This window comes from Vigna unguiculata, chromosome 4 (assembly GCF_037176805.1).
Source record: "Vigna unguiculata cultivar grain cowpea cultivar isolate G323 ecotype 2 chromosome 4, ASM3717680v1, whole genome shotgun sequence".
NCBI lineage: Eukaryota > Viridiplantae > Streptophyta > Magnoliopsida > Fabales > Fabaceae > Vigna > Vigna unguiculata.
In genome coordinates, this window is record NC_140795.1 from 14,075,656 (window position 1) to 14,092,870 (window position 17,215).

Sequence of the window (17,215 nt, forward strand, 5' to 3'; positions counted from 1 at the left end):
TTTATTATCAGACAGTTGGATATCCAAATTTTCAAGTGTTCTCAAACAGTTGCATACTTAAAATTCTACATTTTAAACTTTATCTTTAGACACTTAATAACACCTGTTATATTTGTTTTGTAGATCATGACATCCATATTTGGACCAATTTTTTTGTGCTGTAACAAGGTTACATAGTGGACCAAATTTATTTTGTAATGCTGAATGTTTAAGTGTTGGAGCATTATATGTTTATGAATATAAGCAGGTGTCCTTTTCAATACAGATCATTTGTGTTATTTCGACAAATTAAGAAGACTCAAATAATTCAATATTTTACCCCAACTACTGCAATTTTTTCATTCATAATTAAACATTACAAAAATAACACAAACCAACCATCTGAACTACAAAACACTCATGGATTTGTAACCAACAGATACACTACAATTATATTGAATACACGCATAAAACACTCATTACACATTTATATTGAAAATTTTTAACTGTTTTCAAATGCATTTAAATATAAATGACACATTTCAGTCTGATATCTCCACGTCATTGTTCTCTTAACGTCGTTTCTGTCATTTTAACGGAAGGGACTTCATTGATACAAAATATCAAAATTAGGGACCTAGGTAACACTTTTAAAAATTAAGGGACCAAATTGAAATTTACTTACGAAAATTGGGACCAAATGAATAATTTAACCTCAAATTAATATTAATAATAATTATATGATAATTATAATAATATATCAGTAATAATATAAATAATATAAAACTGGGACAAAATTGAATCAGATACACATAAGTAGGTATTAAATTGAAACAAAAAGACATATATAGGGACTAAATCGAAATCAACACAATGTTATTTGATAGTGACATTGACACGTGGTATTGCAATGTCACGTGTCACACACAATGACCTGACACGTGGGTACCAAATTGACACACCTGTACCAAAGTGGGTACCATCTGAGTAATAAAACCTTTTTGTTAACACGAAACAAATTGGTTCCTCTCCAAATTGGAACCAAATTTATTTTTTATATCAAAGTTATAATGATGTGAATTTTAATATATTATATAAAAATATTTAATAAAAAAATGTGAATTTTAATATAACCACCTCAATCTAATTCTCAGCCCCTAATTACACCTCAATCTAATTCTCAGCCACCACATCAATCTTTTCATGTATATGAACCAACAATACCAACTACATCGTATTCATATTCTGAAAATGAGAGGAAGAAAATGAGGAGACTGAGATGCAAGTAGATGAACAAAGGCCCACAACCTAGAAAAAAAACATGGTTTGTTAATGTCATTGGTAAGAAACTATATACAAAGTACTACTTAATATGTTATACATACTTTTGTCTTTATAATAAATTAGTAAAAATTATTTTCTCACATTTCATAGATGATCAAGGAAAGAGAATTACAAAACAACAACGAACCAATGATGTGCGGCATTTACCTCCTAATGAAAGGATTGTTGTGCAGTTGAATAATGAGGGTCAACCAATTGTAGATGGTTGAGCATTATTGAATAGGTTCTTAGGGAGTATTACAAGGAACACTAGTTCTTTTCCTATTAGCTATTCTAGTTGGAAGAAGATTCCTAAAGATTATAAAGAAGACGTACTTAAGAACACTATCCAGGTCAACATTGAAAAAATCTGAATGTATAATTTAATTATACTATAACTCTTATTAAGTTTAATTGTTTTATGTTTTAAAGGCTAATTTTGATGTCCATTCCGATGTTCATATAAACCACATCCTCAAATCACTTAAGAAAAAGTGAAGAGACCACCGACAAGAATTGTGGCAACATAGAAATGATGGAACGCGTACTAGAGATGAATTGATCGCAATGACTCCAGCATGAACAATAGAGTTCATTGGGCTTCTTTTGTGGATTATCGACTAAATTAAAAAAACAAAGGTATATTGAAACTATTTTTCACCAACATCATTTAGGTTGATGATTATGATTTTTTATACGTTGATGATTATGAGCAAGCCTTAAAAAATAAAGTTAATAGGGCAAAGCAAATCATTGCTCACACATGTGGATCTAAGTGCATTGCAAGGAAAAGGGATTAAATGGTGACAATACTACATATCTTGATGTGAACCTTTTGTTTTAATTTCTAACTTTATGTGTCATATATTTTTTCTTCAATTTTATACGAAAAAGAATGTTGCCACAAGCGTCGCCTTATGGCCGAGAGTGTGCCGCCAGGCGGTTCCTCTTCCAGGAACCCAGATTACGTACATTTGCATGTGCCGCCTGGCGGGCTATTCACAGCCCGCCAGGCGGTTTCTGGGAATTTTCCAAAAACACAAAAATATAACCAAAAAAGAACAGAAATCAACAATACACATATATCAAGCAATTCAAATACAAGTATAAAAATTCTAACGTGTAAACTCCCCTAACCTGGTTTTCCTTTGCTTAAAGCTTGACGATTAAGATTTCTCCCTACCAATTGCCTCCTTAGCCTTCTCTCAATTCAGCCCCACAAGTCTCACTCAAACCTCACAAAATTCCAGATTTTCGTGCTCTCTTTCTGGGTATATTTTTCAGCTTGCCAAACCTTCTCTATTAACCCACTTTTACCTTTTAAAGTGTGCCTAAAATCTAGGTGAATATCCTAGGACGAAAATTGGGTATTAAGTGATGTTTAATGTCATTTACCAACTCATTATAGCTATTTTCCAGCCATCCATACTACTAGGTTTTCCTTCAACCTTTCCATATTCAAGCCAAAGCCAAAAATACCAAAAAATAAAGTTTAATATAAGTTCTCCAAGACTTAAACCCATAACCATGAAATTGCCAAATCAATATCAAACCATGATGCCAATTCATATTTCATGCTAATAATCATCATCCAATTATCATATTATTTCACAGGATGATTATCATATATTTAAAATAAAAACAAATAATAACACAAAATTGGCAGACATAGGACTCGAACCTAAGTCCTCTCACACAAACAAAGTACTCTCAACCACTTAAGCTAGTACTTTTCCACGTCATCCCAATCATAATTTAATGTCATAAATAATTTTCCCACTTGCATTTATTAATTAATTAATTATTTAATTAATTAAATTCCATGGGTCTTACAATCTGTACAAGGAGGAATGTGTCTTCAGAACCAGTCCTTGTTGATCCTAAGATAGAGAAAACTGCCTGCATAAACAATAATGCCAAAAGGAGATGATGAGCTCAAGCACAACAAGTTGCCCCTTATTCTTCTGCTTCAGACACTTTTCAGTCTACTTTTTAGAATCTTGATTCATTTCTAGACGAAGAAATGACTGAAAATCCTTATGGTGATGATAGAGGTCGTGAAAGACGCACTTTGGAAGATTACGTAGCGTTCACAGGCCATATGAACTTCAACAATATTGCTCAACTAATAGTCAATGCCACCAATATGGAGATGAAGTTGGCTCTTATTCACTTGGTTCAGAGTAATCAGTTCAACGACTTCTCATGAAAATCCATACACTCATTTGGCCACATTCTTAGAGATTTGCAACACTATGAAGATCCATCAAATTTCTGATGAAGCCATACTCTTGAGTGTCTTCCCTTTCTAACTAGCAAGACCCGCTAAAGCCTAGCTGAATTCCTTTCTTGAGAATAGCCTCACTAATTAGGATGATGTAGTTGCAAAGTTTTGAGCAAATATTTTCTTCAGTCCAAGGTCAAAGGACTGCTAAGTAAAACTCCCATTCATGGGTTTGATCAACCTACACAACTTACTCTTTTCTAGGTAGGCCTTAAATCCCAATCAAAGCTAATGTTGGATGCCTCAACCGGAGGAAGTATCAAGTGGAAGACGCTAGAGGAAGCTTATGAGTTGACAGAGAATATGACGACTAATGATAATGAAGTGTATACTAAGAGATCTCATTTTCAAAAGAAGGGTATTCTAGAGCTTCAATCTTAAGATGCCCTGTTGGCTCAGAACAAGATCATGACTCAGTAGCTAGAGACCCTCATGAAGAAATTGTCACAACTTCCCCAAGAGCTTTAAAATGCCTCTATAACTCAACTCCAACAAGTGAAAAGTTGTTACTTGTGTTGAGGAAACCATACCAATGGGCAATGTGCTATGCAAAGCAGATCTCAGGAGGAAGTTAGTTATATGGGTAATCAAGGCCTACCAAGGAACTAAAATCAAAGATGGAGACCTCACCAACACAAGACCCTTACATTGTAAGACCCGTAGAATTTAATTAATTACATAAATAAATAATTAATAAATATGGGAGGGGAAATAATTATGACATTAAATTATGGTTGGTATGAGGTGAAAAAGTGCTAGCTCATGTGGTTGAGAGCACTTTGATTGTGTGAGAGGACTTGGGTTCGAGTCCTATGTATGCTAACTTTTGTATTATTATTTTATTATTTAAATCTATGAAAACATGTTCTGGTATGATATGATGATTGAATTGTGATTGCTAGCATGAAATATGAATTAGTTAAATGGTTTGATATTGATTTGGCGATTGCATGGTTATGGGTTCAAGCCTTGGAGAACTTACATTAAACTTTATTTTTTTTTTGGCATTTTTGGCTTTGACTTGAATATGGAAAGGTGGAAAGAAAACCTAAGTGAGTGGGCAGCCAAAGGAGGATGGAAAGGCAACCGTAGGGGAGTTGAATGGCACATTATGTCCTATTCAATGCCATTTTTGAATCACTTAGTTTTAGGTACACTTTAAAAGGTAAAATTAGGTTAAGAGCTAAGGTTTGACAAGCTGAAAAATATACCAGAGAGAGAGCACGAAAAATCTGAGAGTTGTGAGACTTGAGGGAGAGTTGCGGTGTTGAATTGTGAGGAAGCAAGGAAGGTGGGTGATCAAAGGAGAACCTTACAAATTGTCAAAGTTTAAGCGAAAGGATCCAGATTAGGGGAGCTGGACTCCGTAATCTTATGTTTATTATTAAATAATGTGTGTGTATGATATGCTGGATTGTTTGTGCATTGTTAACTCTGTGGAATTCTGCGTTTTCTGGAATTTTCCAGAAACCGCCTGGCGGGTGACGAACTACCGCTAGGCGACTCATGTAAATTCATGCTTTCTGGGTTCTTGGAAGAGGAACCGCCTGGCGGAACACTCCCGGCCGCCAGGCGATGCAAGGCGTCTTAGCCACTTTCTGGGTTTGCTGATGTAGTGCCTGACGGGACTGGTTGAACCGCCAGGCGGCGCAGGGAAATCTAACTCGTGTTGGGTTTTCTGGAGTTCTGGGCTAAATCTAATCGGGGCAAAGGTCAGTGGTGAATCATATAGAGTGATAATGTTAACCAACAGTAGGTATGGTCACCTAATTAATGGCTTAATTGAATGGAATAGTATGTGTAAGTTTAGGGTTGAAGGTATGATATCTTTGATTGCTATTTGAACTGAATTACCGTGAATTGGATATAGGAATAAGGATAAGTGTAATTAAAATATGGAGTCGTTGTGATTATACTTGAACTAGATTACATTGTAGTGGGAATTCACAAAGGTGGAGAAATTGTGGGGTTTTGAGTGCGGGAAAAATCTGGAAAAATACCCAGATGGTAAGCACTGCCTGGTGGCACGGGGGCTGGCCGCCAGGCGCCAGTGCAGTGGCAGAGATGCTGCAGGCTGAAGTGTTGTGCGCTGAGGTTGGATACTGTTTTCCTTTGGGTTGGAATTAGTGGATGGAAATTGTGATAGTTGGGATGGTTTGACAAGGGAGTCGTGTATGAACTACAAGGGTGAGAAATTCCTTAGGTGGCGATGATATCGAATATTGGAGGTCTTTCTATATTATGGTATAATAGGGATTCTGAATACTGGTTAAGTTGGGTACAAGGGGGTTTAGCAAATTGACCAATTATTGTGAATGAGAGTCCAAACAGTGAAAGAGGTTTGACAACAACTTAGTGGTAAAGAATCTAAGAGTACCAATAGGTTAAGAAGGAAGGAGCTTAATATCATAATTGAATGAGTCCTGTTATCAAGCTAGGGAGTGAGGATTTGACCTCACCATTGTTAGTAAGCATTTAAGTTAAATAATATTGGAGATTGATCAAAGGGAAATGAGGTAAGAAACTGTGTTAAACTTGAACAGTAAAACCAGTATGCGTTGTACTATCATGGCGCCTGGCGGTGGGACTTGGACCACCAGGTGGTAGCGGGATCACAGTGGGGTCTCGGGGCTTGGTGCGCTGGCGGCGGAGGCAGTTTTGCCAGGCGGTCGCTGTTGCGAGAGAAATTTAAAGGCACTGTGCGCCTGACGGTACACGACACCCGCCAGGCGGTCTGAGAGCTGGCAGTGCCTGGCGGTACGTGTCCCCTGCCAGGCGATTTGTACTACTGCAGCTTTGAACTTTGATTGTGTATTTGTGATCTACAAGGCGTCTAGTGGTGCTTTAAAGGTGGGGTTGCTGGTGTTCCTTGAGTTATGGCTCGGAACGTATCCCTTGAGTTGTGGCTCGGGATAGGGGTTAAGCACGTGGTATTCCTTGAGTTGTGGCTCGGAATAGCATCTCTTGAGTTGTGGCTCGGGATGGTGGATGAACACGAGGAACCCTTGAGTTGTGGCTCGGGTTGGCGAGTGTTTCCGGTGTGAGTGTGCTAGTTGTGGCCAGTATGGATGGGTCCAGATAGATTGCCCTTCTCAGTTGTTGGCTGACAAGTTTGGTAGTCTTGGGACGATACGGACTATGTTCGTATATGGGAACTCTACCTGGCGTTACGGTGTATGATCCATAGCATGTTTTCCCGCACGTGATCTATCGGTTGTGGCCGATAGGTATGGCAACATGTCACCTTGAAGTAATCCTTAGACGATGTAGACCACGAATAATCCGATTTGGGGGTCAAATAGTAGGAATAAAAGTACAGGGCAATGTGGGATGTTAAGTTAAGTACTGTGATACGTATGCATGTTGATATATATGTTTGTAACATTGTATATATGGTTTATCTGCTAAGCTCACTCTATCTGCGTGTGTTTGGCGATGATCGTGTACGCGGTACATGGGAGCAGACATTGATGATGCAGGTGGCTTAGGTGCAGCTTAGTCGCGGAGAGGGGTTCGACTTGGGAAACTCTTATGTTTTATTTGTTGCTTTTGAAAATAGTTGTAAACCCTGACTGGTGATTTTATAACATTGTTCTTTTAGTTTGGAACGTATGAATATGAACTCTATTTGGGTATTTAATAAATTTTAAATTTTCCCGCATTTTGGGAAAATGAGGTATTCTTAAATGCGATGATTATTTTATTTCTTTTATTTTATTTATAAATCCGTAATATCCTGACGGGATGTTACATTTGGTGTTAGAGCAATGATTTTCAAAAAATGATTTTTGGGATCTATGGGGAGTGAGCTTACCGTGTTACGCTCGTGTGACTAATTGCTTGTGTGTTATTTTATTTTTGGATATGAAATCCTAATTTGAGCTGTGTGTGTGAACAGCTATAATATGTGGCGCACACGAGCTATGGCTAACAGAAGGAGGAGGAACACCGCTGGAGCCGATGACATAGCTCAGGCGATCCATCGTATGGTGGACGCGATGCAGCCCATAGCAGCGCCACCCAGAGCTGTAGTGGCACCTATCAGGCCGGTATCTATGGAGGATTTCATGAAACATAGGCCGACCAAGTTCTCTGGCAAGGCCACTCCTGATGAGGCAGATGCTTGGATGAGGGAGTGCAAGAAAATTTGCGGGGTGCTAAAGTGCACAGATGCTCAGAGGCTACTGTTTGTCACCTTTCTTCTGGTGGTAGATGCAGAGTATTGGTGGGAGGAGGTGACCTGGGCTACCTTCAGGACGAGGTTCCTGGAGAAATATTTCCCGAACAGTGCGAGGCACGAGCGGGAAGCAGAGTTCCTCACATTGCAGCAGGGAACCATGACCGTGGAGGCTTACATTGAGAGGTTCGAGTACCTTGCACGTTTCTACACTCCAGTGGTCATTGAGGAGTGGAGGTGTAGGAAGTTCGAGGGGGGACTAAAACATGAGCTGCACAGATTCTTGGTACCTCTCAGAATCAGAGAGTTCCCGGTTTTGGTCGAGTAGGCCAAAACAATTGAGCAGTTGGAGATGGGGCCCAGCTGAGCAGCACGGTCACAGAAGGCTGTGACAGACACTCGTCAGCAGAAGAAACCTTATAGCAGGCCACCGACTACCTCTAGGAGGCTACAATGCTATAACTGTGGCGGGGAGCACTTGAGAAGAGATTGTACTAGACCTGCCAGTAGTACAAGTGGAGGCAGTAGCACTGGTAAGTGCTACATGTGTGATCAGACTAGACACTTTGCACGACAGTGTCCTAACAGAAAACCAGTTGGAGGTGCGCCAGCTAAGAAACCTGTAGGAGATTAACCCAGAGCACCAGGGCGTGTGTTCGCCTTGACGACTACAGAGGCAACCCAGTCAGGTAATTTATTGTAGTTCATGTGTTTGTTGTGTGACCACGAGGTGGTGGTGTTATTTGACTCAGGGGCAACCCATTCGTTCGTGTCTAATGAATGCGTGGGGAGGCTCGGACTTGCTATGCGAGAGCTGGAGTGCGAATTGATAGTCGCGACGCCAGCATCTGGAAAGGTATCCACCACTTCTATGTGCGTGGGGTGTCCTATGGAGGTGGCAGGCCGTAGGTTCACTCTGAATCTTATTTGCCTGCCGATGGAGGGTCTGGATGTGATACTGGGCATGGACTGGTTGTCGAGCAACGATGTTGTCATTGATTGTGGACGGCGTAGGGTAGTGTTTCCGGATACAGCAGGGTTGGAACTTATCTCGTCTAACCAGGCAGTGAGGGAGATTGAGGCTGGGGCTACGTGTTATATGATAGTGGCTCATGCGGAGAAGATGAGTACGATAGAGAAAATCAGCAGGATTCCGATAGTGGAGGAATACGCAGATGTATTTCCGGATGAGATTCCAGAGTTGCCGCCTAGCAGGGATGTGGATTTCTCCATTGATCTCATCCCTGGCCCTGGGCCAGTGTCTATGGCACCGTACAGGATGGCGCCTGCTGAGTTAGCCAAACTAAAGAAATAGATTGAGGATCTACTTGAGAAGAAGTTCATCCGACCGAGTGCATCACCTTGGGAAGCACCAGTGCTGCTAGCGAAAAAGAAAGATGATAGCTCCAGGTTATGTGTTGATTACCGGCAGCTGAACAAGTTAACGATAAAAAATAAGTACCCGCTACCGATGATTGATGATTTGTTGGATCAGCTGAGGGGAGCTGGGGTGTTCTCGAAGATAGACTTGAGATCTGGATATCATCAGATCCTAGTCAGGCTGGAGGATGTCCAGAAGACTGCTTTTAGGTCACGTTATGGCCACTACGAGTATGTAGTGATGCCATTTGGGGTGACCAATGCACCGACTATATTCATGGACTATATGAATAGGATTTTCTGGCCATATCTAGATTGGTTTGTGGTAGTTTTCATCGACGATATCCTGATCTACTCTGAGAACAAAGAAGAGCATGCAGAACATATGAGAGTGGTGTTGGGGATTCCTAGAGAACACCAGTTGTATGGTAAGTTATCAAAATGTGAGTTCTGGTTGGAGGAGGTACAATTCCTGAGCCATGTGATCTCAGCCCAAGGAATAGCAGTTGATCCAGCTAAGATAAAGACCGTGGTGAAGTGGGAGAGGCCCTAGACAGTTTCAGAGGTGCAGAGTTTCCTGGGTTTGGCAAGGTATTATCGACAGTTTGTGGAGGGTTTCTCCAAGATGCTGAGTCCCCTTACACAGCTTACGAGAAAGGATCAACCTTTCTCATGGACAGATGAGTGTGAAACGTTCTTTGAAGATATGAAGAGAAAACTGACCACCACACCGATACTGGCAATCCCTAACACGACTAAAACATTTGAAGTGTACTATGATGCCTCGTATCAGGGGTTAGGCTGTGTACTGATGCAGGATAAACGACTTGTAGCCTATGCATTGAGACAGTTGAAGGTGCATGAGAAAAATTACCCGACACACGACTTAGAGTTAGCGGTAGTCGTGTTTGCTCTCAAGACATGGAGGCATTATCTGTATGGGGCGCAGTTTCAGGTATTCAACGATCATAAAAGTTTAAAATACTTATTTGATCAGAAAGAGCTGAATATGAGACAGAGGCGTTGGATGGAGTATTTAAAGGACTACGACTTTGAGCTATTGTACCACCCTGGTAAAGCTAACGTCGTAGCGGATGCCCTGAGTAGGAAGAGAATTCATGTGTCAGCTATGATGATTAGAGAGTTGGAGCTGATAGAGTAGTTGCGGGACATGAATTTGGGGTTGGATATGGGGCCTGGACAGATACGATGCAGCATGCTGAGGATCACGAATGAGTTCCTAGATAAGCTTCGAGTGGAACAGGGTAAGGATCAGGAGCTGCAAAATATTATTGGTGAGTTGGGCACCAAGAAGAGGAAGGATTTTCGGATGGGCAGAGATGGGATTCTACGGTTCAGGGAGAGAATGTGTGTTCCTAGCAGCACAGTTCTGAGGAAGATGCTCCTAGATGAGGGGCCTAAGAGTCATCTTAGCATACACCCTAGTATGACTAAGATGTATAAAGATTTGAAAGCCTCTTTCTGGTGGACGGGTATGAAGACAGATGTGGCTGATTACGTCGCTTCTTGCTTGGTATGTCAGAAAGCGAAGATCGAACATCAGCGACCAGGTGGTATGTTAGAGCCTCTGGACATTCCACAGTCGAAATGGGACAGCATTTCCATGGATTTCGTCTCACACCTGCCGAGATCGGTGAGAGGACATGACTCAATCTGGGTGATAGTAGACAGATTGACGAAGTGTGCTCATTTTCTACCGATTAATCAGAAGATGAATATGGATAGGCTGGCGGATTGGTATGTTCGGGAGATTGTTAGGTTACATGGGGTGCCAGCGAGTATTGTGTTAGACAGAGACCCGAGGTTCTCATCGAGGTTCTGGCAGTCATTGCAGAATGCTTTGGGTACTCAGCTCAGGATGAACTCCTCCTATCATCCTCAAACAGATGGACAGTCTGAGCGGACCATACAGTCGTTAGAAGACCTGCTGAGAATGTGTGTTTTGGATCATTTGGGTACTTGGAGTGATGTACTGCCGCTGGTAGAATTCACTTATAATAACAATTATCATTCTAGTATTGGAATGGCTCCCTACGAGGCCTTGTATGGTAGGAGATGCAGGACACCATTGTGTTGACAGCAAGATGGCTAAGCAGTAGTTCTGGGGCCAGAGTTCTTACAGCAAATCACTGAGAAGGTGAGGGTGATTCAGAATCAGATGCGCATGACTCAGAGCAGGCAGAAGTCTTATGCAGACAAGAGGAGGAGGTCGCTTGAGTTTGAGGCAGGGGACCACGTGTTTCTTAGAGTGACTCCTATTGCAGGTATTGGCAGGGCACTTAAATCGAGAAAGCTGACACCTCGATTCATCGGACTGTATCAGATCATGAGGAGGATTGGTCCTGCAGCGTATGAGATAGCATTGCCACCACACTTAGGAAACTTGCATAATGTTTTTCATGTGTCACAACTGAGAAAATACATAGCCGATCCTACGCATGTTATGGAGGATGATGATGTGCAGAAATTTATTTGTACTAATGGAGCTTTGAACTTTGATTGTGTATTTGTGATCTACAAGACGTCTAATGGTGCTTTAAAGGTGGGGTTGCTGGTGTTCCTTGAGTTGTGGCTCGGAACGTATCCCTTGAGTTGTGGCTCGGAATAGCATCTTATAAGTTGTGGCTCGGGATGGTGGATGAACACGAGGAACCCTTGAGTTGTGGCTCGGGTTGGCGAGTGTTGTCGGTGTAAGTGTGCTGGTTGTGGCCAGTACGGATGGGTCCAGATAGATTGCCCTTCTCAGTTGTTGGCTGACGAGTTTGGTAGTCTTGGGACGATACGAACTATATTCGTATATGGGAACTCTACCTGACATTACGGTGTATGATCCGTAGTATGTTTTTCCGCATGTGCTCTATCGGTTGTGGTCGATAGGTATGGCAGCAAATCACCTTGAAGTAATCCTTAGATGATGTAGACCACGAATAATCTGATTTGGGGGTCAGATAGTAGGAATAAAAGTACAGGGCAATGTGGGATGTTAAGTTAAGTACTGTGTGATACGTATGCATGTTGATATATATGTTTGTAACACTGTATATATGGTTTATCTGCTAAGCTCACCCTATTTGCGTGTGTTTGGCGATGATCGTGTACGCGGTACACGGGAGCAGATGTTGATGATGCAAGTGGCTCAGGTGCAGCTTAGTCGCGGAGAGGGTTTCGACTTGGGAAACTCTTATGTTTTATTTGTTGCTTTTGAAAATAGTTGTAAACCCTGATGGGTGATTTTATAACATTGTTCTTTTAGTTTGGAACGTATGGATATGAACTCTATTTGGGTATTTAATAAATTTTAAATTTTCCCGCATTTTGGGAAAATGAGGTATTCTTAAATGTGATGATTATTTTATTTATAAATCCGTAATATCCCGACGGGATGTTACATACATCAACAAACTTACCCAATATCCCTCTTTGTCTAATAGAACATCCAAGTTTGAAGACATGATGCAACAATTCATGCAAATGCCAATTCAAAATCAAAAAGAACACTGATGCATCAATTAAAAACTTGGAAGTGCAAGTGTGGCAATTGGCAGAGCAAGTGGCAAATCAACAAAGCAATTCATTTTCCACCAACACCGAAGCCAACCCTAAAGAGCAATGCAAGGTGGTGGTCACAAGGAGTGATAAGGAAGTGGGATTGAATGCTAAAGGAAGTGATGAAACCAAAGGCAAGCCCAAGGATAGAGGAGAATGCAAAGATGATGAAGAGATCGATGAAGAAATTGTTGTAGAGAAGGAAGAGAATAAAAGTGAAAACAAAGAAAAAGAGAAAAAGAGAAAAAGAAAGAAGTGGTAACAAAACCACCACTAGTGAAGACTCTCCCATATCCTTTCAAGCCTTCAAAGAAAGACAAAGAAAGGCAATTTGCAAGGTTTCTAGACATCTTCAAAAGACTGCAAATTAATATCCCTTTCTCAGAAGCCTTGGAGCAAATTCCAACCTATGCAAAGTTTATAAAGGAGATCTCCATAAAGAAGATAAGATTTATAGAAGAGGAAACCATAAAGCTAGAGGCAGAATGTAGTGCCATCTTTCAGAAAATGTTGCCTCCAAAATTGAAGGATCCTAGTAGTTTTACACTTTCAGTCACAATTGGGAGCCTAGTTGTAGGGAAAACCTTACTTGATTTGGGGGCTAACATCAACATGATGCCTCTGTCTATGCTTAAGAAGATTGAGGAGTTGGAAATCAAGCCTACTCAAATGACATTGCAATGTCGTATAGGTCAATCAAGTATCCTCATGGAGTAATGGAGGACATGCTAGTAAAAGTCGATAAATTCCTATTTCTACTTGATTTTGTCATAATGGAAATGGAGGAGGATGTTGAAGTGCCTCTCATATTGGGGAGGCCATTTATGAAGATTGCAAAAGTTTAAATAGATGTTGATGATGGAAAACTTAAGGTGAGAGTTCGCGATGAAGAAGTGGACTTCAATGTTTTCGAAGCCATGTCTCACCCCAAGGATGTTGAAGGTTGCTTTAGAATTGATATTCTCGATGAAGTGCTCATGAGTTCCAAGAAAGTTCTACACACCTCATCCCCTCTAGAGAAAGCTCTAATTGATGCTTTTGAGACTCTCAATGATGAGGAGGAGAAAGAGATTGATGAGTGATTGGCCAATCTTGATTCTTTGAAGGAAATCCCTCCTCATGAAGCGAATATTGAAGATTTGAAGATTAAGAATGAGGTCAAGGAGGCAAAAGTTGAATTAAAGATGTTGCCCTCACACTTGAAGTATGTGTTTTTTGAAGGAGGTAGCAACAAACCTGTGATCATTAACAATTCCTTATCACCCTCTAAAGGAGAGAAGTTGATTAAGGTGCTAAAAGTCAATTTAGGAGCCATTGATTGGTCTATATCTGATCTTAACAGAATTAGTCCCTTCTACTCTATGCATAGAATATTCATGGAGGAGGATTTCAAGCTAGTGGCACAATCTCAGAGAAGACTGAATCCTGTGATGAAGGAGGAGGTGAGAAAGGAGGTTTTGGAGCTTCTAAATGCTGAAATTATCCACCATATCTCCGATAGTGCATGGGTGAATCCAGTGCAAGTGGTTCCCAAGAAGGGCGAGATGATAGTGGTTCACAATGAGAAAAATGAGATATACCCACATGGGCCGTGACCGGCTGGCGGATGTGCATAGACTACATGAAGTTGAATAAGGCCACAAGGAATGATCACTTCCCTCTTCCTTTCATGGATCAAATGTTAGAGAGATTGGCGGGCCAAGCGTTCTATTGATTTTTGGATGGCTATTCGGGATATAACCAGATTTTGGTGGACCCTAAAGACCAAGAGAAGATAACTTTCACTTGTCCTTTTGGTATCTATGTTTATAGAAAGATGCCATTTGGGCTTTGCAATGCACCAACCACGTTTCAACGATGCATGTTGGGTATTTTCTTCGACCTTGTGGAGAAGTGCATAGAAGTTTTCATGGATGACTTCTCAATGTATGGAAGCTCATTTGATCTCTGCTTAGCAAATTTGGAAGTTGTGCTCAAGAGATGTGTTGAAACCAATCTCACTCTTAATTGGGAGAAATGCCATTTCATGGTGACTGAAGGGATTGTCTTGGGCCATAAAATATCTTCCAAGGGCATTGAAGTGGACAAAGCAAAGGTGAATGTCATTGAGATACTCCCATTATCAACAAATGTGAAGGGGATCCAAAGTTTTCTTGGACATCCAGGCTTTTACCGACGCTTCATCAAGGACTTCTCAAAGATAGCCAAGCCATTGACCAACTTGCTCAACAAGGATACTTTCTTTAATTTTGATGCTGAATGTTTAAATGCTTTCAATCTTTTGAAAACTAGCCTAGTCTCTGCACCCATAATCACCACACCTAATTGGGATCTTGATTTTGAACTTATGTGTGATGTGAGTGATTGTACGGTTGGGGCTGTTTTGTGGCAAAGAAAGAATAAGATTTTTCACTCCATACACTATGCTAGTAAAGTCCTTAATGAACATAAAGTAAATTATGCAACTACTGAAAATGAGTTACTTGTAATAGTGTATACCTTAGAAAAGTTTTGTTCTTATCGGATTGGTTCTAAAGTTGTGATTTACACTGATCATGCTGCAATAAAATACTTGCTCACTCTAGTTCGCTGCCTTCTTGAGTCTTCTGTGTTGTTGATGTTTCCTGGATGAATCCTTGATGTATACTTGAGTGTATTTTGATGTGATTGGATAACTGCAAGTAATTTTTATGATCATGGTATGAATCATGTATGAATTTGGGGTTAGGGTTCATGTTGGAATTGGAGGAATTAATGGACGTGATTTCTGGTGATGACCAATGATATGGTTCGTGAAATTAATATTAAATTAAATAAACACGATCTATGTGTGATGTTAAACATTAAAATTATGTCAGGACATGTACTAGAATTGGTAACTAGGGCTTTAAGGTGCGAGCTGGTGCTGGAAAATCTGGGATTTTCCCAGAATTTGTATGCACCGCCTGGCGACACATGCACTGCCGCCATGCGACACGTCAGGTGCAAGCAGCTATGCGAACTTTGCTTCGCATTGTGTTTTGAGGGTGGATACCTAAAAGTTTCCTGCATGATTTTAGGAAAATGAACATAAGGTGTGGCATTATAATTCAGTCATAATGTTAGGACTAAATAATTGTAATGGTGCTATGTTTTTATGTGTTGCGTGTTTGAGGTTCATGAGAACCTATTCCAAAGTGCCAAAAACAAGTAGCACTTGTGCTACTGGTATGGTGCCTGGAACCGTGGGACAAGCCACCAGGCGATAGAGACCCAAGATAGTGGCATGGGCCATTGGAATCGTGTGGCGCCTGGCGGAAGGGTAGGCTCTACCAGGTGGAGTCTGCTGACAGATTTACTTTAAAGGTGTGTCGCCTGGCGACACAAGGAGACCGCTAGGCGGCCTGGAACCAAGTTCTACCTAGTGACGCGAGGGGTGCGCTAAGCAGTTTTGGGTGCATAGTTGGACCGCGAGGAGGATTTCTACACAACTTTGGATGGAGGTCATGATGCAATGCTTGGCTGGGGGCCTAGTTACGAATGTAACTTTTATTGAGGTAGCACATGGCCACTCGAGGTTGTAGTTTGGTGGTTTTGGAAGTCTAGTGGAGTGTGCGAGATCGTGGCTCGTATGGATGGGTTTTGGAAGATTGCCCTCCTGGGTGTTATCTAAGGAGTTTGGTAGTCTTAGGACAAATACAGAATGTAGTTTGTATTGGGGAACTCCACTTCGTGTCGCGGATCGTGGCCGTGGCAATTTATTCTCGCGTGTGGACTATTAGGTGGTGGCCTGTAGTTGGAAGGGCGAGTAGACACTCGTGCAGCCAAGATTGATCAGTGTACTCATTAAAGGGTGTAGAATCAAGAGGCATCCAACAAAAGGTTTGGAAGTTGAGGTGTTAGAATTAGGGTGCTAACACGGGGCATGGTTTTGAGACGCTTTATTATTTTATGTTGTAATTGTTTTATTTTAATTGAGCTAACCCTATCTGCTTGTGTTTGGCGATGATCATGTAACTTGTTACATGGAAGCAGATGTTGATGTAGGTGAGCATATGGATGCTTAGAGTCGGAGTGGGGGCCAGCTATGGGAGTTTATACTAGTTTTCTTCATGGATTTTTTTTATGGACTATTTTGTAAATGAATTTTATAAACCACATATAATTGTAATAATTGAACGCCGTGGTTTTTTCATTATAATTGGCATGTTGAAATAGATTTAAAATTTTCCGCATTTTTAAGGAAGAACTTAATAATAAATGCAGTTTATTATTGTGTTCTTTCTTTTTTAATTTTTAAATTAGTAATATTCGGCTGGGATGTTACACATGAGAGCGAAGTAGGTGAATTCTAACCCCGACAATATCAATTCATATCATTTTTAATCTTTTCCCTTCGCTAAAAGTCTTTAACTTCCAAAGTTCATCTTTAATCAATTATGCACAAATTTACTTTCATACATGAAACTCAAAATTATGGAATCATTCTTTAGTTTAAAGTAGTTATTAATTGCACGATTATTCAG

The 17,215-nt window shown here is 40.7% G+C and overlaps 2 protein-coding genes across 2 annotated transcripts; both read left to right on the forward strand.

Moving 5' to 3' along the window:
* Positions 1-7,509: 7,509 nt before the first annotated feature.
* On the forward strand, positions 7,510-8,091 carry LOC114180518 (uncharacterized). Its single transcript, XM_028066829.1, has one exon. The coding sequence runs from the start codon at positions 7,510-7,512 to the stop codon at positions 8,089-8,091; it is 582 nt and encodes a 193-aa protein (XP_027922630.1).
* Positions 8,092-8,469: 378 nt separating this feature from the next.
* On the forward strand, positions 8,470-9,078 carry LOC114180519 (uncharacterized). The gene has a single exon (XM_028066831.1). The coding sequence runs from the start codon at positions 8,470-8,472 to the stop codon at positions 9,076-9,078; it is 609 nt and encodes a 202-aa protein (XP_027922632.1).
* Positions 9,079-17,215: the final 8,137 nt, after the last annotated feature.

What these genes read in the sequence shown, in the direction of transcription:
- LOC114180519 (XM_028066831.1), top strand. Translation starts at nt 8,470, where the DNA reads ATGTGTTTGTTGTGTGACCACGAGGTGGTGGTGTTATTTGACTCAGGG.
- LOC114180518 (XM_028066829.1), top strand. Translation starts at nt 7,510, where the DNA reads ATGGCTAACAGAAGGAGGAGGAACACCGCTGGAGCCGATGACATAGCT.